This window comes from Cyclopterus lumpus, chromosome 10, assembly GCF_009769545.1.
Source record: "Cyclopterus lumpus isolate fCycLum1 chromosome 10, fCycLum1.pri, whole genome shotgun sequence".
In the NCBI taxonomy this organism is placed as follows: domain Eukaryota; kingdom Metazoa; phylum Chordata; class Actinopteri; order Perciformes; family Cyclopteridae; genus Cyclopterus; species Cyclopterus lumpus.
The window spans coordinates 9,785,060-9,812,870 of NC_046975.1; the positions used below are offsets into that span (position 1 = coordinate 9,785,060).

At 42.9% G+C, this 27,811-nt stretch overlaps 1 protein-coding gene across 1 annotated transcript; it reads left to right on the forward strand.

Annotated features, from left to right (window-relative positions):
* The first annotated feature begins 696 nt into the window (after window positions 1-696).
* On the forward strand, window positions 697-27,627 carry flt4 (fms related receptor tyrosine kinase 4). Its single transcript, XM_034544172.1, has 30 exons — window positions 697-745; window positions 3,269-3,365; window positions 5,573-5,847; window positions 7,749-7,888; window positions 7,994-8,159; window positions 9,204-9,343; window positions 9,422-9,593; window positions 10,583-10,700; window positions 10,841-11,025; window positions 11,959-12,124; window positions 15,144-15,279; window positions 15,743-15,851; window positions 16,210-16,569; window positions 17,121-17,267; window positions 18,047-18,178; window positions 18,713-18,819; window positions 19,735-19,870; window positions 20,328-20,432; window positions 20,579-20,692; window positions 21,238-21,326; window positions 21,530-21,689; window positions 21,783-21,877; window positions 24,061-24,183; window positions 24,280-24,391; window positions 24,604-24,703; window positions 24,955-25,060; window positions 25,174-25,298; window positions 25,973-26,093; window positions 26,269-26,354; window positions 27,378-27,627. The coding sequence occupies exons 1-30, from the start codon at window positions 697-699 to the stop codon at window positions 27,595-27,597; spliced, it is 4,191 nt and encodes a 1,396-aa protein (XP_034400063.1). The 3' UTR covers window positions 27,598-27,627.
* Window positions 27,628-27,811: the final 184 nt, after the last annotated feature.

The window sequence follows — 27,811 nt, forward strand, 5'->3', positions numbered from 1 at the left end:
ACCTGGTTGGGTCATGGATGTGTAGAGCTGGACCCAAGAGCAGAATACAGATTTAGCAAGAGTAGTTCACAGTAGTTTATTGAAAAGTACCAGGGGCTGAAACGATGTCGGTCTGGGTCGGCGTCGAGTGAGGGCTGGACAGGCCGCGTGGGAGGCAGGCAGGTAGCAGGTTGAGTGGTTGAGGCCGGCAACAGGGGATCCCGAGAGGGGCAGAGAACCTGAGGCTTGAGAAAACTCAGGTTACAACCTTGTTTGGCCATCGCAGTAGTTCAACGTGTGAGGACTGATGATCTGTTGAAGACCGGAGTGAAGAGCTGGAGTATATCAACTGTGAGGCTTGATAAGTGGACGAGTTGCAGGTGTGCAGGTTGATTGGCAGCAGGAGGGAATGAAGAGACCACACATACACACACATACACACACATACACACACATACACACCCACATACACACCCACATACACACACACATACACACACATACACACACACACCCACACACATACACACACACACCCACATACACACACACACACACACACACACACACACACCACACACACACCCACATACACCCACATACACACACATACACACACACACACACACACATACACACACACACACACACACACACATATACACACTTACACACACATACACGCACACACGACACAGGAAACCAACGGGAAACACAATGAAGGGAAAACAGCCAGGAGGGGGAGAGGCAGCAGAGACCATGACAGGTAAGTGTAAGGTAGAGATTGCAGTTGTGGTTCAAAAGAAACCACAGTGACTGCTGGTAGTAAAATATCAAAAAGTATCTTCTTTTATTCTGAGCCATTTGAATGTCCTACAGCAATACATAAGCTCTCAGGCTTTGACATACAGTATGGAGTCCATCTCCAGCCAGAGAAAAACATCCAGGTCTGCTTTCCATAGTGGTCTGAAACCTTAACAGGAAGCTGTGGAGGATCCAGAGCGCATCTCTCTGCTGCATGTGCCTCAAGATTGAACTCGAGCAGATGATCCCTCTTGTTCTCGTCCCGTGAGTGTGAAAGACATTTGCTGTTGTGAAGATGTTAGCGGCCCTGACAGGAATTTCCTTTCACACTTTGCCCCTTGTCTGTGGCTCTTGGGGAAGCTACAGACGAGCCCACAACATTTCAGGTGGACATAGCTGTGTTGTGGTGCAGACGGGTGGGGTTGGGACTGAGGGTGGTGTTGTGTTCAGCTGAACAAATATGTTGAGAGGATGGTGCCTCTCCTCTGGGGCAGAGTTAAAGATCTCTGAAAGAGCAAGGAAGGAATACCCCGCTGGGAGCCAACCTGGGAATGATAATGGACCTCCACTACATGTTTGTTTTTCTGGCACGGTGATATCAACTCGTTCACAGTTAAAGTTTTTTCTTGTGATTGTAAATTAGCATATCACTTTAATATCCATGCGAAGACAGCAACAGAGGTTGCTTGGTGGTTTTGTTGACTCAACTGTGATACATGTGAGGAGATATACATGTGACTCGTGTCTATAGAGTAGATAACCCACAACTGGTTAAGAGAGGATTCCACAAATGTATTGTCAGATTTACAAAATAATCCAAATCGATGCAGCAGATACATTTTTATCTGCACGCATTCTTCTTCCTTGTCAAAAACTGCCTGCGATACCCACAATGCAACTCAACTGCCGACAGCTTGAGTCGGCGATTTGGGTCTATGGTGCTGCTAATAGCAGCTAATGTGTCCTCGAAGCGCTCCAGCCTCAAGCAGATCTGAGGAGTGGATTTTATCAGACTTTGCACAGCTCCCTCTGGGGACAAAAGGATTTATCCAACCTTTTACCACATGCAGTAGTACCCCCTTAAACCTGTAAACAGACTTTGATGTGGAAAATCAATGGCATTTGCCTAAAAGCACCCCTAGAGCACACTAATTAGCATGTCACTTATCTTGTTGGTTTAATCCCAACAAAAAAGGGAACGCTGAGTTTTGTCATCACTGAGAAGTTGCCGGGCAACCACCAGAGACCTCAGGCCAAGAAATAGTTTGGCACAGACCCCTGCATTTGTCATGATCAAACTAACTGATTACATGTACACACACACACACACCTTGATTTTGTATTTTCTCCTTGAAAGCGAGGCTGTACTGTACTGTATTCAAGACTGACCACTCAGAGTCAAGTTGAGTGGTCAGTCTGAGTTTGTGTCTGTTTGCAGGATTTGAAGGAACCCAGGTGGATTAGTCTCCTTCCATTAGGATCAGCCTTTACCGTAAACACGATTAGCAAAATATTTACATGAGATAACGTTACTCTATTGTGCTCCCTGGGCAGCAGGATGTGTTGGAGGGATGAGGCTCGTCTACACGAATCACAGCTGCCCAGAGCTCTGGGTTTTGATTGGCAGCTGGAATCGACTGATTCGTGAAATCATTCTTACTGTCTTTCTGCTGCCGAGGCTGAAGTCTGTTATCTAGCCTAGAAAAGGGAGTAACGATTAAAATGTGAAAATATTCAATATTTGCTTTCAGGTGTTTAACTTGCTGCTGTGTTTGTCCTTGAATACTCCACTCCCCCTCCCTCCCCCCACTTTGTTTGCTTTGCTGGGAAAGTGCCACAATACATACAATGAATACTGCTCACGTATCGCAATGACTTAAAACAACAAACACTGAGTCTGATGTGAAGAGTGGTCATCATTTGCTTTCATAAATACAAAGAAAGCCTTTCCACCTTCACACACCCTCTGTGCTATCGCTGTGTGTGTGTGTGTTTGTGCGTGTGTATGTGTATGTGTGTTTTTATATCTAATGATATACAGGTGGGGCATAAGTCATGGTGGCATTTTTATATATGAAAGACTGTGGGTGTGGAGTCTGACTAAGTGCTAATGGCACCCTGAGGGGACTCCGTGATGGTAATGACATTCTAGGCCGGGAATAGTCAGTAAGCAAAAGCCAAGCGAACACGTTGGTAATGAATCAAGCGCAAACGGTGGCTTTGTGGCTGTTTCGGAGGTGGAAGCGAGGTGCTCCGAACAGCACCGCCTCATGAGTGGGTCATGATTTCTGTGTCTGGGTGTATACTGCAGCGTCAGGGGCAGATTGCCTTCCAGCTTGTAAATGTAATAAACAACGTGCTGTCTGAGCTGCTGTCATGTTGGATTTCAGATTCCTGATGTGTTCGGGAGATTTGACAGCCCACCAGCAGCTCCGTCAAAACCACGGCCCTGACTCTAATGCAGTTGCTGTGTTGCCTCCCTCAGGTCTGGTGATTGGCTTTTCTATGACTCCACCCATCCTCGAGAGCGCCAAAGAAGACCTAGTGATTCCAGTGCACCAAAAACTCACCATTACATGCAGGTATGTGGGCGCATGTGCAGCTCGGGTTTGGGAGTGCGTATGTGTACTTGTGCATGACTTGCTGTTTGTTATTTCAGGCTTCTTACTTATTCATCATAATTACCCCAAATGTATGTTTTTCTTCTTTCCTTCAATAATGGTTTCATTTTAAAAGAGATATTATAGGCATTATTTTCATTTGAAATAGTGTTGGCCCCAAAAAGAAGAATTATGATTCAAACTCCCACATAGTCAATGTCCCCACAGTGTTGCATGATAGTGGAGAATACTTTTGGTACCATTTCCCCACAAAATTTCCCCCCAAAACCATTTTCCAGTCCAGCAAAGCATAAGTGATCATTAATAATTGATGATCTACAACAATGTAATTGGGCTCTTAACATTTTGGGAATTTTGGCATTTTGGTTTTTCTTTGGGCCCTCTGAAGTCGTCTCGCATTGCAGCTGAGTAGCACTAACTCTACTCAAACCTTCTTTTTGTTGTTCAGTTTGAGGAATAGATTTGCTAAAGCAACACAACTGTTAATTCTAGTCTGTTAGGCACGTTTGTGCAGAACCTGTTCCTCTTGAATTCTGCACACATTTTAAAGCCGGCAGTTATTTTCTCCAACTTCTTTTCCTCTCTTCTTTTTGCACCGTAGCTCAGGGGTATTTTAGTCTCGTACTGCCCTTCCAGTTGTCAGTCTGCCTGAACCATTGTCAAGTGTTCAGTTCTTTTTCCAACCCCCTCATACAAAATAACATCTATTCGTTAAGTGGACTTTGCACAACCTGAAAGGGCCATTCAAAAATATAGAGTTGTGCTCTCTGACTTCCCCCAATCAAGCTTTTAAAGGCAGGAGACTTTGAACTTTTGAACATTTTTCATCCAAAATGCGAAACATTTCATTGAGTCAGCTTCTCAAATGTGAGGCGTTCTCCTTCTTTTGTGCCTTAAATTACAGTATAAAACAAAAGAGGGACATACTACAGACCAAACAATTAAGTGAGAAAATAATCATCGGGTGAACAGCTTTGCTCATTTAATGAGAGTTTTTTTTTATACTTTACTACTTCAGTACCTTTTACTTAAATAACATTTTCAATGCCGTACTTTTCCTTGTGGAATATTTTACAGGATGCTGTTGCTATTGTACTCTGAATAGCTCCTCCACCACTGATACATTGTTCCATCAAACAGTCTCAGTGTGGCATTTTGTGTGCCTCGTGTCTCTGATGGAAACTAGTCAATTCAAATACATTTTATTAAAGAAGTCTGAAGGAACTTGGGCATAACATGTGTGCAACATACAACATCCTTTATCCTCAGACCCTCTTGTAATGCATCCAATTCCATATGAAAAAAAGACCCTGTCTTATGAGACGCACAGAGCTGTTTTTGTTCTAAAACACAGCAAACACTGAAACCAAGTGAGATATGAATTCACCCATAATGACCATCCTTATGAGATCTCTGCTTCGCTGCCTGCTGCCAAGCTGTCACTCCACTGGCCATTTTGTGTATGCAGTAAAAAAATAAAGAAAGCTCATGATATCGTTGGACTTTTTCCAAAAGAGGTCTTATATAGTTGTTTGCATGTAAACCAGCACTCCCAATCTCCTGGGAGAGGAAGTTTCATTTCAGACAATTTCATTTTAACAATGTACACTTTTCTAAAATCTGGACGGAAAGATGCTATTCACAAGGGTTGGAAAATAACCCTCCGAGCACTTATATTGCCCTCTGAGATTTTCTGCACTCATTTCGAGTCATAACATTTTGGTTCTGTCTGCAAAATTGGGTATTTGCAGTTGGTGGAGGCTGATGGTGAAATCAGTCTATCAGTTTTCAGACAGTCATTGTGTTTCCACTCAATCTCGCTCATAAAGAATTTATGTGACAAAGCACAAAGCAAACAAGGATGTGTGGATGTACACATGCACACTGGTATCCGCTCGCATGGACACAAACACAAACACAAACACATCTTTTACAATTATTATGTAACTGGAAGAATGTGAATAATACAGATTCCAAAATATAGTTAATTTTGAAAATACTTAAAATCATCATTTCAAGTCTGAGTGAAAGGTATCCATATGTAGATTGAAAGAGTTTTTTTAAACCTACCATTTTATTTCACATCTTGCTCGTGGATGATGATTAATCACCCTGAAGCTCATACTAACGTCTACTTTGTTCTGTGTCCGGGCCTAACATCTGCTCAGGGGACAGCACACTTTGTCCTGGGCCTGGCCTGATCAGACTCTGGTGGGACAGGAGCAAACCAACCGCCAGGCCCAGCTGCCGACCCCCAGGGCCCCTGGTCATAGGGTTGCCTTGGTCAGTGAGTGTCTGGGGCAGCCTGGGAGGCCGTACTGCAAGAGGCTGGTCCTGACCGGGGCGCGGGCCAAAGACACAGGCTACTATCGCTGCTATTACAAGGATGTCAAGGCCATCATTGTCGGCACCACTGCCGTCAGTGTTTATGTCTTCGTCAGGGGTGAGTCACACTGCCACACACCCACACCAAACTCCTTATTTCCAAACAATAGTTTGATTTTCTAATTAGAAATCCATTTCACATCGTAGTGAGTCTGCAGTTTTTGGGTCATTCTGCTGCCTGAACTTGAGAGTGTGATTCATCTCCGTCCGACCAGGTCTGCAGCTCTTTGACTGTGTAGACCCTTTTGGTCTTCAGTTTCTCTTTTCCTTGGGAGGTTCACATGAAAAACAAAACTGCTGCAAAACAGATCTGCTTTTTGACTGACTTCAATGTCAAAGCAGCCCCTGCATTATAAGAAGTTGTTGCCCCAGTAATGAGCAGGAAGCTGGGGCGATTCATGTTTCGGAAATTAGAGATGCAAAGTGTTTGATAGAGGTAGGAATTAGCAGCTTAGTGCTTTTTTCTAATTAGACAAATACTATGTTATACATGTATTTATATTGAAATATAGCTGCAGCTCACCTTTTAATTCACCTTCTCATGAGACTTATCATGCATTTTCTTTTGATAACAATCTTCTCTCCCCTGGTTTCACATTGTCTCATATGACATTAGTATTCAGAGCGATCTCTCCTTCTTTCTTTATTTTAGACCAACTTTAGGACTCTGTGTTAAGGCTTGCCTTTTTTACTTTTCCTCACCTCGCTCAATGTGCTGTGGGAGAAAAGTATAGGATGGGGAGAGTGGGAGAGACACATGATTGTCATGTCAGGGAATCCTGCTGGCCAGTCCACTCAAGTGAAACGCCTGTTTATCCCCTTTGACAAGGTGCCAAAACAGTTTCCACAGATCTAACCAGGAGGCTGATCAGCAGCAGATGAAATCGCAGCCATAAATTAGACTAGCGTGTGGCGGCACGGGAAGCGACGCATGTGGATCGAGTTAGACAGGCAGACGTCGCCCCTTTACCCCGTCTCTGCTGCACATCTAAACACCAGGACACGCAAAACACTAGTGTTCATGTTTGTAGTGTATGTGCAATGGGATTGCACACACACACATATATACACAAACACACACACACGCGCAGCCTCATGTAAAATACACAAACACTTCCTCTGAGACACACCTTTTCACACTCATACCCAGGCTCATATCCCTGATGGTTTGCAAATCCTTGTAGAAACCCACATTAACTCTAATATCTGCAGTGATTTATTGTGGAGGGGTTGTGTATTACTTCTGTTACCTGGGTGTATTTAGACCACCACGGGGCTGAAATATAAGCCTCTAAATAGGAACTTGTGTTTGGCCTTGCAGATGATTGAAGTCATAACTTTGAGTGACGCAGAAAAAAAACTCTTATCATGAGAAAACTGAAAAAAGAGAATAAAAGCAGGCAGTAGACACAGAACATCTTGGGCTGCTGTACAAAAGTCGCTGGTATTGTCTAAAATATAAGCATTTTTTATAATAGTGTGTGCTCATGCTGTAGGAATATGAGGTTTTAGGAGATAACAGCTGCAATTTAAATTGGTGACACAATTGCTTTGACATCTCCCAAAGTCCCCCTGCAACAGTATCTTTGAGCCATAGACAATCAAAAGGGGACCGTCAAGGTTTAGAGAAACCCAGAAGAGATATCTTCCACTAACGGACAGCTTGGGATTGTAACGCTGTTTATAGGAGGAATAAACCCCTCGGCTTTCTATCTCTCTCTCCGACATGTAATAGCAGTTCGTAATGCTATTTACTGTGTCAGGACACACTAATCTGTTGCATTACATGGTCATCACAATAAACTCTACATATATTGGGGGGTCTTTGAGGCGGTCATTATCAGGCTTTCAGATATGTGGCTGTCTGCTCCTGAAGTTACCTTGGTAATAGGTAACTATTGTTGTGTCTGGAATCAGGCTTATACCCTTTAACAGCTCCCTGTTTCTGTCTGCACCCAGACCCCGAGCAGCCCTTCCTCAGGAGACACAGCTACAGCCCCGAGAATGACCTGGGGACCATTTTAATCACCCGCTTCACCACCCATGTCATCGTACCATGTCTGGTCACAGTGCCGGATCTGAACGTCACTCTCCACGCGGTTTGTACTCTTCACAGACTTCACTCACAGGCTGTTCCTCCAATAGAGGCCGTCAATGATTTAATTTACCATCTGACCTCGAGAAATTCATGTGTGTCATCTCAGTATCCCATGCCTCTGGAGAAGAGCGGGATGACATGGGACAACAAGCGAGGCTGGTCTATTCCCAGACAGATCGTGGACAGTGTGCCGATGATCATCAGCTTGTTGTGTGTCGCCACACTGGGAGGCAAAGAGTATCAGTCTACCAACTACCTGATCCACATGACAGGTACAAAACACTTTATCTGTGTGAAGGTTTAAAGGTTCAGTCTCGTCTTGTGCTCCATCAAATACATTAAGGATCATAAAAGCCGTAACTACAGCAGCTACAAAAACGTAACTGTCCCTGAACAAATATTTAAATTAGATTTGAAGCCCTGCTCTTGTGTAAAGGGAAATGAACAAGGAAATCAAAGGTGGTGACTGCACTGCCGCGGTAATTCTGCATGGCAGCAAGTGGGCAATTACGCTTTAATGCTGACAATTTGAAGGATTTGATTTCATTATGTCTTTTCCATCGAAATAATACAACTTCTTTTTTTATGCGAGGACGTGTGCCATTATGCCAGCAGAATTAAAAAGAAAAGGGAGGGAAGGGAAGGGATAATTAAATTGTAGGAAACTAAGAGATTGCTTATGGAGGTTCCCACTCATTGCAACTGAACTCGGAGGGACCCAGAGGCTCTTTACTATATTGTGTGAGATCATTCACCTCTCACTCCAGAGGGTGAAAGGAAACTCATACCCGACGCTGCCGGGCCAAAAGCAACAGCAACATCAGTCATAGGAAAAACCCAGAGCGAGTCTTCACTCCGAGTGCGAATGGAGCGGTTGAACAATCAGGCAATCACAGTCTGCTGTACAGACATCACCAGCGTATGTTTTTTTTTGTACACCCCATGTCGTTTCCAAAAGAGAGGTGGCTTTCATATCAGAGACACTGGATGATGTCCAAAGCGTTCTTGCTTTTTCTGTCTTGTCTTGAATTGAGGTTTCTCTGTATTCCACATTAATTTCCTTCACTCTATATATATATATATATATATATATATATATATATATATATGGCTTGTCACATGCATGGAGTTAGTGCGAGCTTGTGATAACCAGCTTCTTTATAGTAGGATTGCTCCTCTGGTCCAAAGGAAAGTAATTTCCTCTGGTCCTGAGAGGAAGGAAACACTGCTGACGATTTCACCGTGAACTCTCTCACTGTCTCCCCTCCCTCTGTCCCTCTGTTTCTACCTCCCCCTTTTTCTCTTTTCCCTTACAGGAAGTCAGATTTACGATGTCAAGCTGTTTCCTGAGGGCTCGGTGGAGCTGATGGTGGGGGAGGCCCTCACCCTGAACTGCACGGCGTTGGTGGAGTTTGATGCTGGAGTGGACATTCAGTGGTCTTACCCTCGCAAACAGGTACATATCAGCATCAATTGGTCGCACCTCGAACAGCACCAGTAAATGAAAACCTAAATTTCCTTTCTCCTTCACTAGCCCAACAGTTGGGAGGACACTAAGCCCCACCGTGAAGCTCTGTCTCACGCCACAGAGGCTGTTCGCATCCTGACCATCCACAGTGTCAACGTCACAGACACCGGCCCATACAGCTGCAACGTCACCAGCACGGACACGACACAAACCCAACACACTCAGGTCATAGTTTATGGTAAGCGGCGCACTCAGAGCAGTCCTGTTTACTACGTGGCCTTCCTCTTGCTCAATAGATTAGTCTGTTAGTCTAAATATTACATTAAATATAAGTATATGTACATAATAACAATACCAAATCTATGCTAGCAGCTCTCGGATGCTGTAATTAAGTAACAAGATGCTAACATAATGATTTTAAGCAGGTGAAATGTTTACCAGCATTAGCATGCTAACATGACCTAATAGCGTTTAATGAAAAGATAAGGTATCACCAAAATGTATCCTGGAGGGCACATGAATATCTGGACCAAATAACTGGTAGTTTATCTAATAAATGTATAGAGATATTTCAGTTTTGAACAAACTGCCATGCTGCTAGCATGGCTAAAAACAAATAATGCTTATGTAACTTTTAATTTATGTCAGTAAAAGCTCAAATGTAACAGTACTAGTGTAACAGTAGTACAGTGTAACAGTAAGTAGCCGACTCCGTTATAGAGCGATATCAATGTAGCTTTACTTTGCTACCAAGCTTAGCTTACATTAGCCACCATAAGCTACTTGTCATCTACTGGGAAATCGTCCTGAGGGCGTTGAACTGAGCAGGGGTGTTTTATTACTTATACATTACACAAGAGAATGATAAATAATTAATATCCTGAAAAAAATGATATAGTCTTACTTTAAAAGGAATACTCCAAATCTATAAAATATTTAGTGGCTCTGATTCCAATGGTGACCCAGAGTCTCAGCAAGAAAATGTGTTGAAATATCCACAGAAATTTCTCAAACCTCTCCTTGGGTATTAAGCAATTAATTGGCAAAGCAATAAAGTGAAGATGGCGAGGGATAAACAGAGGATAAGGGATTTGAGAAGTCTCTTTGGACATTTTGAATCAAGCCTTAAGCCTACAGGGGGTGAGTCTTTGATGCAGAGAAGTTTGTTGGTGTATTCTTTTAGCTTTGAGACTCTGACTGTAAATATGTGAATTTCTCTTCTTCCAGAAAAGCCATTTATCAGCCTCAACTACAGAAATGGACCAGTGATGGAGGTAACAGCCGGCCAGAAGTCATTCAAACTTCAAGTTAATGTGTCTGCCTTCCCTACGCCAGAAACACAATGGTGAGATGAGACTCTGGTGTATTCATCAAGTTTAATGGGTAATATCCGATAACTTGGCCTCAGGTTTACAGATTAATTTCGAGGCAGAGCACTGCAGCTGGAGGGTATCCTGTAATGTACCAGCTGTGCTTTGTGTCCAGGTATAAAGATGGACAGCTGATAAACCAGCGCCAAGAGTTCAGGATGAAAAGGATGAGGATGCACCTTAACCATGCTTTGGAGATTAAGGATGTCTGTCAGGAGGATTCAGGGCTCTACACGGTGGTGCTGAGGAACAGGGCCGCTGCGCTGGAGAGGAGGCTCAACATTACGCTTGTCGTTAACGGTAACTAGTCAGTCCGTATACGCTCAGTAAAAAACAGTGAACGAGGTGTACTTGCTTCTTTGGGTTCACAAAGGGTATAAAAAATACATATATGGAAATAAGATTCATTGGATGATATTTACAAGAAGTATAACACATGTAACCTGTGTCCCTTGTGAATTAAAAAGAAAATATCACTAAACTGTGGGGAAATTGAATCTTTGATTTTTGGGTTGCTGGAAGAAGAAATTCTGACTGTCTGATATTCATTTGAGTTGAGGACATCTCTTACAACATACCGACAGATATATCCCAAAGTGAAAGTCTCACATTTCTACCTGTACTCCAATTAATCTTTATATATACCCTCCGTGATATTGGTGCACTACAGCTGATTGGACCGTCATCTAAGTATGCATGCTGGCATTGTACTCCTGATCTCAGATACACATTATAAATAATAAGAGGAAACGCTTTTAGCTTTCTTGAAAAAACAAAATAATTAACTTTTAATCTAAAGATAATGGCATTAAAAAAAGTAATTGCTAGCAAGGACGTTCTTGGCCTTTAACTCTCCTTGGAATATTGAGCAGAGGTCATCACTGTAAACATATTTTCTTGTGCAGACTTATGTCTGATTCAAGTTTGCACCACATTCTGATGTCATCATACTGGTTGAAGTAGAAGTGGAGACTGGAATCACCCCTAAGTGCATTTGTGTGTTCAATTTGTATCTTCTCTGATTCCCTCTTTCTTCTCATGTTTTAGTTTCCTCTCAAACATCAGTTTGGGGAGTATGAGGGTGGCTTTCTCTCTATATGCATTAGTCCTGTGACTGACAACTAGTACAGGGTGTTTTCTTGTTCTGCCTAATAAACAAACACTGGGATGTCTGGGACCCTAGATATTATACCTGACTGAATGGAGTGATTGATTGTCTCTCCTCTGACCCAGTTCCCCCACAGATCCATGAGAAAGAAGTGGCTGATCCGTCCAGTCCTTACCCCAGTGACAGCAGCCAGACGCTAACATGCACCGCCTATGGTTTCCCTGCTCCCGAAGTCAGCTGGCAGTGGAGGGCCTGGGGCCCGTGTGTCCTCAACAGCACCCAGAGCAGACTGTAAGAAAAACCACACAGACTCACACACAGAGCAGAGAGTTCTCACAAACTGTGTGTAACCAGTGTGGGAGCAGATACGGTTTGATTGAACGGGATTGAAAAGAAGAGAGTCGGGGGATGCAGTGCATTAGGCGTTATGAGAAGACCAAATAAGAGGAAGAGGTCAGTCTGAAATTATCCACCGGCTCTGAGTGAAGAAGAGAGGGAGGGGATGATGAAGAAAGAGGTGACGAGGCAAGACATGTGGAGGTGGATGAAAAGAGCAGAGATGAAGAGGAAGATGGAATAGAAGTAAATAGAGGAAAGAGGACGAAAGGAAAGCGTGTCTGTTCAATCTCCAACCTGCTTCTTCCCCCACGCGGTTCCGCCATGGTTCAGCTCTCAATTTCTGACACACAGGAAAATACTAATTGAAATGCACACATAACACTGACACACACTCACCCACACACTTATTATCAGGCGCCGCCCTCTGTCTATTCTCCCCTTCTTCGTCTCCACTAAATCCCACAACATGTTGAGACTGGTACTGTTGAAAATCCCTCGAATATTCCCTCGCCATCTCCTCCAAGTTATTGATGTTCTCTTGACCTTTTATAGATGAGCATACAATCAGAAACACACAACAGTGGCAGATTAAGCTCAACTTCAGTTTCTTTTCTGTCTCATGTGACATTTCATGGGCGCCGATTGAGGCATGGCTGTCTTGACCTATGCTGGTGTATACAGTAATCATTTAACTAGAAAATGTGGTGTGGCTACTATATATAGCTAGCTTCCTTCACTGGTTGCCATGGTGTTGGTAAAGCTGCCCTGATTAGCTCATTTGAAGCAGCTGTGTGTCTGACTAATCTGGGTATTTCATGAAAAAGAACCTGTCAAAATGTGGAATGTCACAGTAAACCATAACTCTGATCACAAAAGTGTGGACATTAGGAGCGGCTCAAGGCTTTTGTGAACGTTTACGTGTCCTTAAATGTGTTTTGGGGTTTAGATATGACGGCTTAATCACAGTTCACAAAGTGCTCTCACTTCTTTCAAAAAGAAAATGTGGCTCGGTTTTAGAATGGCATCGGATGGGGCAGAGAGGTGGACTTGCTCCCTCGTTAAGGGTTCTCCTGACAAATGTGGGAAACATTGTGGATTCCATCGACACATGTGAGGACCAGCACAAGATTCTCTACGTTTTGATCCATAAATGGTGTAAAAAGAGTGAAAATTGTGAGACTTGTGGCAAAATACATTTTATTTTTTTAGGACTTTTGGTTGCTCCCTCTCACTCTAGCAGTTGGCTCTGTCACTCTAGATCTGAACATTCCGTGCCATCAACTCCCATTATAAACTCTGAAACAGCCCGGAAATCTTCAGAAACCCGAACAAAGATTCCATCTAATCTGTGCTAGCTATGAAAAAATGTCCAATTGGGCAAATAAGCTCCATCCTTTTGTTAACGTTTTAAACTTTAAATCATTTCTCTACCTTAATGTATGGCGAGTCACTGTGGGCACAAAGATTAGCGATTCAGCGTAGCTGAAGCATTCCAACTAATAAGCCCGCAGGAGAACATTCAAGAAGAACAGCAAGGCTCTCCTGGCTGCATCGCATAGCCACACCGAATTAGCTTTTATTTATTTGGTATCAAATTTAAGAATAAAGTAAATTTGATTCACATGTGGTGAAGTCCACCTGCATGCTGAAGTGTCCTATACTGACATTCCCGGGCTAGACTATAATACTCTCTGTGGAGTTTGCATATTCTCCCCGTGTCAGCTTGGGTTCTCCGGCTTCCCCTCACAGTCCAAAGACATGCTGCTTAGGTTGATTGATGACTCTGTAAAATTGCCGTGAATTGTTGTCTGCCGATATATGTGTCAGCCCCGCAATAGTCCAACGAGCTGTCCAGGGTGAACCCTGTCAGTTGGGATCGGCTGAACAGGATAAACGGTGAAAAGAAAGAAAACAATAATGGCCAGTGGACACATGATGAGGACACTCTAGAACAATATCACTCTCATGTCTATACATTAAATATGAAGCTTCTGCCAAGACACGATAGCTGAGCTTATCATGAAGACTGGAAACAGCGAGCCCGGCCTTCCAGCACCTCTGAAGCTCACTAATAAACACATCATACCTTTTTTGTTTAATCCGTACAAAAAGGTGTAAAACCTTACAATGTGGTTATGTGCTGGACTATTTCTTGTCAAGGAGCGGCACATACTTCTTTAGCATGGCTAAAATATATCAGTCTACAAAAAACAACAACATGTGTGCAGTTGGAGAATTTAAACTCCTTTTATGTCACTAAACCCTGTTCCCCAAAAAGAAGACTTGTTTGTGGTTATTGTTAAGGTTTGGGAAAGTCTTTAAATGAATGTGAATCAATGCAATGTTCTTTCAAGGGACAAAAGTGTGTGTGTGTGTGTGTGTGTGTGTGTGTGTGTGTGTGTGTGTGTGTGTGTGTGTGTGTGTGTGTGTGTGTGTGTGGTCACAACCAGCAGCTTGTTGATAATAAAATATTCTGAGGGAATCAAAAGAGGTTATATCCTCCACAAATTTCACAAATAATGGATTTGTGCATATGAATAATACTATTTGTTATTTATTTATCAAGTGCGTGTCCTGTTTGTACACTATGCAGATTGTAATATGGAATTGACCCGAGTACCTTTCTGCTAATATTTGAGTGTTGCCTTTCGAGGAAAATTCAAAACAAAATTCCATTACATGTTTCATTAGTTCTGCTATGGTGTTCACACACATATGGATCTTTATACCAGGAATTGATATCATAGTATTTCCATTAGGTGCCAGGACACAGCATTATTATCTTGGCATTGGGATCCAAATGTTCAGATCTGAAATGCAACCTAGTGTGTGACAAAAAAGAAAAGAAACATCTCATAAAACCTCAGATTGTCTTTGTTTGATGTCCCTCTGAATTCTCCCCCACTGCCCACTCTCTGCTACGCATATCAATGAGAAGAGATGTCATGAATGTGTCTGTGTTTCTATCCAGGGTCCGACGCGACAGGAGCAGCCGGAGCGACAAGATCGCAGACTGTCACAACTGGCAGGACATTCATTTGGAAAACGCCATGAATGAAATCGGGTCCATTGACACGACGGTCGAAGTGGTGGATGGACGACAAAAGGTTCATCACCGGCTTCTTGATTGCGAAAAGCCCACTTATCCATGAATTTAGAAAAAAAAATCACATGAGGAAAAAATTGTTGATATGAATGAAGGACAGAGCCCAGAAAAGAAGCCTTTTATATAAGTGAACTGTGATGTTTTTATGTAAACGTCCTACATTCTGAGCTCCATAACTAAATTTGACAATCACAAACCATTTCCACAGTAGAAATATTTAGAACAGTCTTCCTCTGCAGACTTCCTGTCAGGACTGGTCGTGAGCACACCCAGACACACATGCCGGTGCGTTTGTGTCTGACCACACAAACAGAAAAACGCACCTGAGTGGCTTTTGCTTACTGTTGAAGATTTCGTTTGTGTCGGGTCACAACGGATCACGTTACAGCAGATTGCACTTGCTTAGAATATGCGTGTTTCCTCCAGATGAATTCAAGTCTCATCCACCTTTTCTTACCCCACAGGTAGTGAGCAGGCTTCACATTGGCAACGCCAGTGTGTCTGTCATGTACAAGTGTTCTGCTGAAAACAAAGTTGGCAAAGATGAGCGGCTGATCTACTTCTATGTAACCAGTAAGTATGTTTAGATTTATGACAACAAAAGAACACAAAACATTGAATAATTAAAGGTATTGTTCTGCCAAAATCCCCTCTCGTGTTATGTAGCCATGCAGATAATTGTGGGTCGAGGGTTGAGATACAGTATCTGTGGTCCATCAGAATAGAGGTGAATAGATCCTCACAACGTTGGAAAATGACATTAAACAATTCAGCATTACTTTCTACATGGATGGATTATTGAAATGTGTCCCCCTGACAAAGGGTAGCAACAGGATTTATGTCAGAAAAAAATGTCATTCATGTCCAGTGCACAAGCTCTGTCTTGTTAGGTTACCTAATCACTCCACCTGCCCTCTCATTACCTTCAAAGCCATCCCTGAGGGGTTTAGTGTGGACGTGCAGCCCTCGGATAATCCCCTGGAGCAGGAGAAAGTGTCCCTGTGCTGCAGCGCTGACAATTACACCTACGAGCAGCTGCAGTGGTACCGCCTTGACCCCCAGGCCTTGCAGGACGAGCAGGGCAAGCACCAGGAGCTGGACTGCAGGAGCGTGCACCTCTACGCGTACACACTTGACGGCCAGCTCTCCTTCCAGGACCTGTCCAACAGCTGGGTCCTGGACTTCACCATCCCCTCGGTGCAGCTGCAGGATGAGGGTCATTATGTGTGTGAGGCTCAGAGCAGGCGCAGCGGGGAGAAACAGTGCCTGTTCAGATACATCTCGGTGAAAGGTGAGCGATAAAAGAGATGAATGCTCCAGACACCGACAGACACACATCGCCCAGCGTAGAGATTTGTCTCTATCAACCACAGTTAATTACAGAGAAGAGTGCAACCCCTGGCAGACTAAACACACACAGGTCGCAGCGGAGCTGAGCTGCTGGGGTCACGCTCACAAAACCCACACAGTCCAAGACCAACATCCACATGTAATTGAGAGAGTACCTGGTGTTTGCAATGCATCGACAGTAAACAGAGCTGAGACGCTGCAGGGCTGAAATGCACAAACAATTTCCTGCTTCCTTCATGTTGTGTAAACTTGCATCAGCGCCTGGAGGATAGATGTACATTTTAATGGGATTTTTGCCCTTTTTACAATACCATAAGACCCGTTGTACGTGAACACTCATATTTTTGCACTGTTCACATCAGTGCAGTATGTTAATTTCCTTTTCCCTGTCCTTCGCTCTCTCTGCTTTCCGGCCTCTCTCTCTCTCTCTCTCTCTCTCTCTCTCTCTCTCTCTCTCTCTCTCTCTCACTCTCACTCTCACCCTCACCGAAGCCCCGGAGGCGCCTCGGTACAAGCTCAGCCTCACCAACCAAACAGTGAATGTGACCGAGTCTCTGCGGATGGAGTGCAATGCGGAGGGCCGACCTCTACCCCGCCTCTCCTGGTTCAAAGACAACCAGCCTCTCCACCAAATGTCAGGTACCTGAACACACCTACACGGGTGATGCACACGTTTACGCAACAGTGCAACTGCTGTTACTCATAAAGTCTGCCCCTCTAGATCTTAATTTAGCAGGACTCATGTCTCATGACAGTATATGCTCTGTGCAGGGGAATCACATTATGGGTTCACCTGAGCTAAACGAGCAGAAACAATACGCTTTGTTAATATTTATTCAGAGAGTGTCAACTTTTGGCAGATGTTGCGGTTTTTTGTTGCACTTCCAGTCATGATGAATGTCGATCCAGCTATTAGACGCCATCATGGGCTCAGACACAGATACAAAACCGCCCACCAGACCTCCCACCCACTGGTACTGTTGAACAAATGTGTCAAACACAGCCAGTGACAAGAATACTCGCGGATACAGATGTATTCACTGCACATGTAGACACCCACACACAGGCATAAAACCCTGCAGGCCGATAGACATGGCTCATTAACTTTCTCAGCGTGCATCTCTTCTTAACATCTGAGGATGATGGGGGTCAATATGGGTCTGAGTGACAGCTGATGCTCTGGGTTCCCTCAGAAGGGCTGTTGGGACATGTGGCTCGTCTCACAGGGCGACAGGATTATAAATGAACCCTTATAGATTGAAGTCCAGAGGTGTGACAAGAATTCAAGACATGCTCTTGAGAAAGTTGCTGGGTTTATGATGTGAGAGGTGTCGTGGAGCGATGAAGTGATCCCGTGTGTGTGTGTGTGTGTGTGTGTGTGTGTGTGTGTGTGTGTGTGTGTGTGTTTCACTATTCAGGGATCCAACTGCAGGACTCAAACCGCACGCTGAGTATCCAGCGGGTTACAGAGGAGGACGCCGGTATTTACACCTGCACCGCCTGCAATCAGCGCGGTTGTGTCCACTCCTCAGCCGCCGTCCAGGTCATTGGTGAGCCGGCCACACACACACACACAGATCCCAAAGACACCTGAATCCACTAACACACACTCAGCGCTGACATGTGTTCTTCTTGAGTGCACTCTGCAGGTCTGAAATCAGAGTTGCCCTCGAATTCACATCTTCACACTCAAAATGTACATGTCTGGTCATTGCCCTCTCTCACTTTTCTCTGCAGCTGTAGTTTTTGTGCTTTTGTTGTGTATAGTTTAACATCAAAAGCTTTGACTGAAACATACTCAGAATGAATAATTGAATGGTTCTGCTGGAAGTGGCCTTGATAAATAGCTGAATGAAAAGACTGTTTAAAGCATTGATTCAACATAAAGATTTCAAAGTAACGAGCTTGCAAGAATGATCAGTAGTTTGTAATATAGCACCCCCTGCAGTTGGTAAAGAGTGATTTAATAAAGAGAGATTAAATAAAGACCAGTGAGGTGATGTAGTGGTTTCAGATAAAACATTTTGCATCTAAGCGTGGCTTTCTTTCTTTCTTTCTTTCTTTCTTTCTTTCTTTCTATCAAGGTTCAAGTGATAAGGCCAATGTGGAGATTGTGATCCTCATCGGGACGGGGGTCATTGCTGTTTTCTTCTGGGCACTGCTCATCCTCATCTTCTGCAATGCAAAGCGGGTCAGAGGGCGCCACTTTTCACCGTGTGTCTGTGTTTGTGTCTGTGGGTTTGTCAGAGGAACTGACAGATCGTCACGGTACTTTAACCTTTGACCCACAACATGTCTGTCGACGTTTGAGCACAACCTGTTTGATCTTCAAGAGTCTGCCGTTCACCCGCTGAGTTACTGATCTCTGCCTGGAGCACGTCCAATTAGTCAACGCCCGTCTATAATGAGGCCCAAGTTGCTTTTTATTTTTCCTCACTTGGCCACTTATTATATTGTCTCGCACAGCTGCTCTGCAGCAAATTCACAGTCATTAACTAATAATTAAGAGATGGCTTGTTATGAAGACATGGCTCAATTCCTCCCCTCTCTCTGACAGTAGCTCTATCTTTTTGTCTCTTCCCATTCGTCACTTGTGCCAGTTAACTCATTTACTCAGGCAATAATTAGCCTTTTTCCATCATTTTGTGGGCAACTGTGATCTGATTGTATGCTGCACAGACAGCACAAGTCTGTGTGTCAGGACAGTTGTCTTGTGTGGACACATTCTAGAGGAACAGAAAACAAGTGTGTCAACAAGTGTTTATGTAGGTAACATAATGTTACCTACTTCAGCAAAAGATAGTGACATTCATTTAAATGAATATCTCTGAGGAAGCCACTTTGATAAGACGGAGAATTTTTAATTGTCAATGGATGCAAACTTTTCAGGAGCTATACAAAAAAAATCTGCTTTGTTTCCAGCTTGATCACAATTCACTTTTGATGTTTCTATTCGCCAAAGAAAAGCGGTCACATCAGCCTCAGTATGATAGAAACGTTCCCACGTCTTAGACGACTGAAGAGAAAACAGCCCATCTGCCCAAGTCCAATACACACGACAGTCGTTGTTGTTGACGTGAGCTCTTTGTCCCCCCGGTTACTCCAGGTTAACCCGGCAGACATAAAGACGGGCTATCTGTCCATCATCATGGACCCAGGGGAGGTGCCTCTGGATGAGCAGTGTGAATACCTGCCCTACGACTCCTCGCAGTGGGAGATCTCCAGAGACAAATTCCGACTGGGTGAGCAGCCGGGGAAGGGTGGGCGAAAAAAGGACGAATGGCTGTTGGGATGAACGAGGGGGTTTGCGAGGAAGTATGCAGGCGGGGATGAAAGCAAGTAGAAGGATGAAATTAGTTTTCCATTTCCAGAATCCTTAATGGCATGAGATTGGACCACAGCCAGCCGGGCAAAGCGCTGCCAAGGAAAGTGTTAAATCTGCGCTCATTCCCAGCGCGGCTTTTTAATATACCCTGAGGAAAAGCATCTGTTCCACGACAGTTCCCAAGTCATGGGAACATGTTTGGTTGCAATTGAGATTTTAAGTCCACACCCCTTGTGTATATGGACACCAGATGCATTTACATTTTGCAACTGCTCCTGACTGCGATTGTTTTTGTATTGCAATGACACCAAAGGCAGTCCTGCATAGATCAATAGGCATGAATATTCTGTGGTTTCTCTTTTCTCCTGACATAGGAAAGGTTTTGGGCCACGGTGCTTTTGGAAAAGTAATTGAGGCATCAATCTACAGCATCAGCAAGAGCAACAGTTTGGACACAGTGGCGGTCAAGATGCTGAAGGGTGAGTTTTGTCTCTGTGTTTGAGTAAGAAGCCCCTGATGCACAAAGTTACCTAAAAAACACACAAATAAAAAAACAAGCGGTATTTTATGCATAATGTGTGTGTGTGTGTGTGTGTGTGTGTGTGTGTGTGTGTGTGTGTTTCAGATGGAGCCACAGCCAGTGAGCACAAGGCCTTGATGTCAGAGTTAAAGATACTGATTCACATTGGTAACCATCTGAATGTAGTAAACCTGTTAGGAGCCTGCACCAAACCAAATGGTGAGCTTTATACGTATTACAATGAAGATGTTGCATATATCGACAATTTTGTAACCGTGACGTCTCATAAAAAAATTGATTGTCATGATTTTGGAGATCTTTGGAATATTATATTTAAATTCCCGTAGGATGTTTTTTTGACACTGCATTTTTGGTGCCTATTTTACGTTTTGTTGTTTGTTCTGATTTAGTCAAATCAGTTTTGCCCCCGGCATGTTTTTCAAGCAATGCCACTAAGAAAAACAAACATCTGCTTCTCTTTTTCTTTGACACACCTCATTTTATGTCAGCACATCATTTTGACCCGCAGAGCACATTTTTGTCGAGCGCACATCTGGAATGGTTTAACCCTGTTTACCCTAAACAAAAGCAGAAATGTAACCGTTCAGATAATAAGAATAATCCCGGGTGGTGTGAAAAAGAGATTGTTTAATGACTTTTATCAAGTAGAAAATAATGTGAAATGCGTTAAAATATCTTTGGCCTTTTTTCACACAGTATACTCTCATGATAGAAGCTGACAATTAAGGTGTTTGTATCAACAGGTCCACTGATGGTGATAGTGGAATACTGCAAGTACGGGAATCTATCTAACTTCCTACGAGCAAAGAGAGAGTTCTTCCTCCCATACAGGGTATTAAAAACACTCTAAAGCAAAACCCTTTTCTATTGGTTTGTTCTGCTGTGATCATGTGGAGAGAATCGCCTTTGCTTTGGTTGGGCCTGTATTTCTTCTCCATTGAACAGTATTTTCTTCTCACACTTGTATTCTGTCATTCTTTTTTGTTGTTGTTGTTGATTTTGGTTGGCGATGCGTTTAATTGTTTCCCCATTCAGGATCGCTCTCCTAAAACTCAGAGCCAGGTGAGACGGATGATTGAGGCAGGTCGAATAGACCAAAGAGCTCTGGGCCCGCCCCCCCCACGCTCCTCCCCACTCATCAGCCCCCAGAGTCAGTCATCCAACCCGCCCAACGAGAATCCTACGGCGGAGAAAAGTGAGTCTGCTTGAATTCACAAGAGCAGATTATTTAATTTCTCTTTCTTTTGTTCTTCCCATGACCGATCGTTCTCTCATCTTCTCTCTCCAGTGGAGGACTTGTGGAAAACCCCTCTGACGATAGAAGATCTAATTTGCTACAGTTTCCAGGTGGCTCGTGGGATGGAGTTCCTGGCCTCCAGAAAGGTTAATGTCAGCAATACAAAGACATACTTTAGTGAATGAGCTGTGGTGAATTGTCAGCAGGCATTAGGTTGTAGCCTGGATCATTCAGCGTGTTAGTCCTTTGAGCTTGTTAATGAACCACGATCCCACACTGTATATTAAAGCTAAGCTATTAAAGATATGCAGTGTGTTCAAGGAGCATAGAATAAATCAATCGAATATACTCCATACCTTTTTGCATTACACGCAAACCAATAATGCAGTGCACCCAAGACCTTGAGAAATTACTCGCAGCTGCAGAACATTGTGAACTAAAACATGAGCTGTGTACCTTTTGAAAAGCATGCCGCTTGCTCTTTGCTGTTTATTTGGCCGTGACATACAAAAGTCACAGTTTGATTTCCTTTGAAATGCATTAATTTCTGATTGAATACAAGAAGTGTATACACTTTGCTATTTTGGACAGTATACCATAACGATGTGTATATTGTATACAGTTATCATGTGATATGGCATCGGGACATAGCTTAGGACAGAGTCAGGCAGAGGGGAAGGACATATTTTGGTCCTTTACTTAAATAATAGTAGGACTACGGCAAGATTTAAAAAAATACTCTCTTCCAAGTAAATGTCCTGCATTCAAAAGCTCACTTGTTATTTTAAAGAAAAGCGGGGTATAAGAGCCTTCTCCATATCTGCCCCCTCCCTCTGGAACTCTCTCCCCAAACTCATCCGAGACTGCACTGATCTTTCCTTATTCAAATCCCAAATCAAAACCCACCTGTTCAGAACTGCTTTTAATGTGTGATTGTTTGTTTTTTTGTTTTTGTTTTCTTATCAGGCTCCGAGCGACTCAAAGTCCCTATTTATTTGTTTTATTTGTTTTACCTGTATTTTAGCTATTCTTATTTATTTATTTTTAGCTTTTAGGATGTTTTAATTATGTGTCTTTGAGTATTATGAAAAGCGCTATATAAATTAAATGCATTATTATTATTATTATTCTTAAAGCTAGGGGTTATGCATTATTGCCCCACTCAACGTGTTAAAGTATGTTACATAGTATGTGACATAGATTATGTATTGTGTTACAAGGGTCCTCTTAGGATCGATTTACAAAGCCGCTGACCGCTTCTTTTACTGAAGGACAGAGACAACTCCTGAGCTAAGAGAAGGGATGGGAAGGGTTGACCTTCGTTGCTATGGATGACATCACGTTCCTGAATTGAAAGTAATTGGTTGTCAGGTGAACAGTCACTGTCGGTTAATGTGAAATCCATTTTAATGAGTAGATAGTCGTGTGAAGTGGAGCTAGACTGGATTAAATTAGATTAGACAAAAAGAAACAAGAAAAAGATTCAGAAGAAAAATCATTTTGTAATCAACAAAAACTTCAATTAAATGATGTTACAAACACATACAATCTGGTTACAATTTAAATAATAAATTAAACCATCATCATCAATTTAGAATCTTAATTCTAAATGAATTGCAATTAATTCACTTAAATCAAAAACTATATGTTAAACATTTCATTTCATTATAAAAGAACAGTTCAATTATTCTATTTGATGATTACTTTGAAGAGGGCATATTGGGATTGCTTTGCGGTTCTCGCAGAAAGCTGAGATTTGTTTTATTCATCAGTACTGTATCCAAATAGTGAAGAAATGTGCAAACTGTCATCTTTGGTTTTATTGGATTGCTCCTAGTTGTTGGAGAGCTGCTCTCATGTATGAAGCCGCTGGTAATCGGGTGAATAATGTAATTTAAATGGTGTCAACAAAAGCGGCCATAATCAATAATGAATATCAACAATCTGATCGGACTCTAAGCAGAAGGTCTGTCTTTAAATGACTCACCGTCGTGAACCTGTGGGCTCGTTGACTTGACGGCTTCGTCAACGATGTTGGAGCTATTGCAGTGATTCCACAGAGCTCTGCCCGGCCGAGACATAGTCCAGTCCCAGTTACGAACTGACACACACACACACACACACACACACACACACACACACACAGGTTTTAAGGTGGCAGAATATGAAGAAAATGCTATGTACGGACTCCAAATATCATATCTGTAATTCACTCATCAGAGAAAGAAAGGTGCACTCAATGCATGCAAACATTCAGTGACACACACGTGCACACCTCATGGTTGTGATGTGTGTGTGTGGTCGTGTGTGTGTGTGTGTATATCCGCAGTGTATCCACAGAGACCTGGCAGCCCGGAACATTCTCCTGTCAGAGAGCAACATCGTGAAGATCTGTGACTTCGGCCTGGCCAGAGACATATACAAAGACCCCGACTACGTCAGGAAAGGCAACGTACGGCATCCTCACAATCGCTACGCTTTTGAGCTCCAGGTTTATTACCCATCTGTGATGAAACATTGAAACATTGAACTCCATATGTTCTCTCAGGCTCGTCTGCCTTTAAAGTGGATGGCTCCAGAGAGTATCTTTGACAAAGTGTACACCAGCCAGAGTGACGTGTGGTCTTTTGGAGTTCTCCTCTGGGAAATCTTCTCACTGGGTAAAGACACTCATTTTGTTATTTGTATGAAAATCAAACGGTTTCAATACAATCTCCTCCATAAATCTGTAAGTGTATTAATCTCTGTTCTTGCCAAAGCAATAGATAATTATTGAATAATCTTATTTAAACCAATTTATCCAAACACACAATAACTTGTTTTTTTATCTCGGACATGTTAATGACTGTTTCATCTTTTAATCCTCCCTCAGGTGCTTCTCCGTACCCGGGAGTACAGATTGACGAAGACTTTTGCAAACGATTGAAAGATGGCGTGCGGATGAGGGCACCGGAGACTGCCTCCCCCGAAATGTAAGCAGAGACTTTGATTTATTCGTTCTCTTATCTTTTGCTGTCAAGTAAGATTTAGTCCTTTTTTAGTCCTAGATATAGTCCTTTAATTGCTCGTGCCAATACCAAAGGCAAATGAGAAAATCATAACTTTGACTTGCTTGTTCGTGAAGGAGAGGAAATAGAGTCAGATTTGCAGCTTTATTAATGAGTCAGGGAAGTGGAGGTCCTTGTGTTGTTCTTGTTGTGATGGTGCTGCTCTCTGCTGGCAGATACGGCATCATGCTGGCCTGCTGGCACGGCGAGCCCAAAGAAAGACCCACCTTCCCTGCCCTGGTGCAGATCCTGGGAGACCTGCTGCAGGACAACAGCCTCCCCGTGAGTTCATTGCCAGAAGGACATTCATTCTAGCTAGCGCATGTTAGCAAGTTTTGAAAAAAGTTTTACGACCTTGAATCCTTGAATCTCAATCTTTTCTGTGGACCCTTCAGGACGGGAAGGACTACATACCTTTGAACCACTCACAAAGCTCAGAGGATGATGGCTTCTCGCAGGCGTCATCACTTCCTCCATCTGAGGAGGAACTGAGACTGGCCTGCAACGCTCTACCCGCCAGGTACTAAGACAGGTTTATCCTGTATTACTTAAAGGTCCCGAAAATCTATTTTTCATGTCGAGATTATTCCTATAAACAACGAGCTTCTATTGGACACACCACAAGTTATTTCACACTAGAGATGTTGTGTTTTTGTCTGAGCTCTTCTTACTGGTTGGACACTGAAGGCGCATGATGTCATGAACTTGCATGCACCAATCAGGACTCAGCATAATTGTAAATGTGATTTAAGATCAGCTTTATCTTGAGTTTTTGAGTGTTTAATTTATATATGGATGAATTGTGTTTTCCAATGGTGTTTCTGCCATAAATATTTAATGTATTGCATTGTTTAAGGTTTCCGTGCGCTTTACCAGCCACATGAAACCTAAACTTGGACTTGCTCACTTCATTGAATGCTTGAATTACTGCCTTAAGGTTGCATGCCTGTGCCAACCATCCAAAACGTGACACCAGGTCAGAAATGTTGTTGGTTGAAGATGTATCATCAAATCACACAGCTGTTAACCTATTCACAACACATTCAAAATATAAATATAAACTGCAATTATTTTCATTAAAATTCAACTTATTCTGCTCTTGATGTTGTTTTTTACTGTTTCTTATCTGACTTGTGGGATTTAGAGGCTCTATCAGTTAATAATCTTATAATCATTTCTGCACCCCCTGACCAGGTATTATAACTGCGTGCCCTTTGCCGGCTGTGTGTTTGTGGGACCCTCTAAACTATGCCATCCCACAGTGAAGACGTTTGACGAGTTTCCCCTGGGGAAGTATCCACAGAAAACTTCTCAAGTAAGCTCTTTATCTTTTTATCATCTGTTGAAAATGTGACCGGTGACACTTAGTGAATGTCATTCGACTCTGTAAATATATTTCTCCTAATTACCAAAAATAGTTGCAGACATAGCAGCGGGGTCAACCAAAGGCATTTTTCATTCACATGATGTCTCACTGTGTCTCTTCCCAGGATAACCAGACAGACAGCGGGATGGTTCTGGCCTCCGAAGAATTTGAAAGAATTGAACACAAGCACAGGGGTGCCTACTCAAAAAGGTTATTCATGCAAATGCGTTGGTTGAAAAGCGGCATTCTCTCCTGCTAGAATGTAGAATCACAGCTTAACATGCAGCGTGTGCTTTGACAGGTTTGAGAATTAGGCTCAATAATGATCTGAAGAGCAGAAAAAAGTGATTTGCAAAACGGGAAGAATAAAACTAATTCATCCAGCAACTCACTCCTACTTACAGCAAAGATGTAGGAGGAACCTTTGAGAGCAGCTCTGATGTGATTACACCAGAAAGGCCAATCAGACACAAGGATTTCACCAGAACGATATACAATATGCTATCCTGAATTGTACACACACTGATTAGATCATGTACGGTTCATTATTACCACCTCAGGTTAGTCTTAGCCACCTTACTTAAAAAGAAAAAAGTATGTATAGATTTTATTATCATGCTCGAGAGTAGACCACAGACAGAATAAGGCTTGCAATGTCCAATATGTTTGTTATTGTCAACTAATCACATGAAAAGATCAACAATGTGTGCATCATTACATTTGGACTTTCCCACCCTGTCTGCGGCACTGGGCCCCATTGAATCCAACAAGAAAAAAAAATGGCTTTAAGAAACATCCAAAGTCGTGTTTTTATCAAGAATAACTCAAATAGGGCAACATTGTGTATTTGTTTTGGACTATTTTTAGTATTTATGGAGTGCACATGTTCACCCATTGCGGCTCTCTGAATTTGGACCACAATGGAGCTCTGTTAGAGAAATAAGCTACATGAGGCGACACAGAGCATATTTGTTAGTAGGATCAGCTGGTCTTTCATAAGATTTGTCACCAGACTGATACCAAATCCTAATTTCCACTTTTAGCAGTTACAGGTTTAGAGCTTTTTAAAGATGGTCCTGAGTTACGTTGGTCTTTAACTACCTTCCCCTTTGAGACACCATTCATATTCATGAACCTAACATGTCCAGCATGCATACCTTCAGTACAGGTAGCTGTAGACAGAATACTCAGATTGCTTATTGTTAAACAGCATTTTCATTCATTTTCATTCAGTCGCATGGACAGCAGCAGCAGCACGACGCCGCTGACAGCCTCCCATGGCTCCCTGGGCCGGAGCGGTGACGCCGGCAGCTCCACGCACCGTCCCAACTTCTTCAGCCAGCTTTCAGGACAGACCTTCTACAACAACGAGTACGGACACCTGTCCGAGGAAGGCTTCTGCGACTTCTTCTCTTCGCCTGACGTTCCCTGCCTGGCCTCCTCCAACGTGTAATCAAACCAAAGATGCAGCTCGAGAGAATAGAGGGGGTTTTAAAAAAAAGTGGGACAGCTCAGGTCAAGGAAGGCGTGTAGGTTTTAGTTTAAGTAGTGACATGTCATTTACAAATAAAGATCAGGTTATAGATCCTTATGACCAGAGCTTTCCTCTACTTATCTCTTCCTCTCGAGCGGCTGCTTCAACAAACAGACTGAGAGCGATATGTACC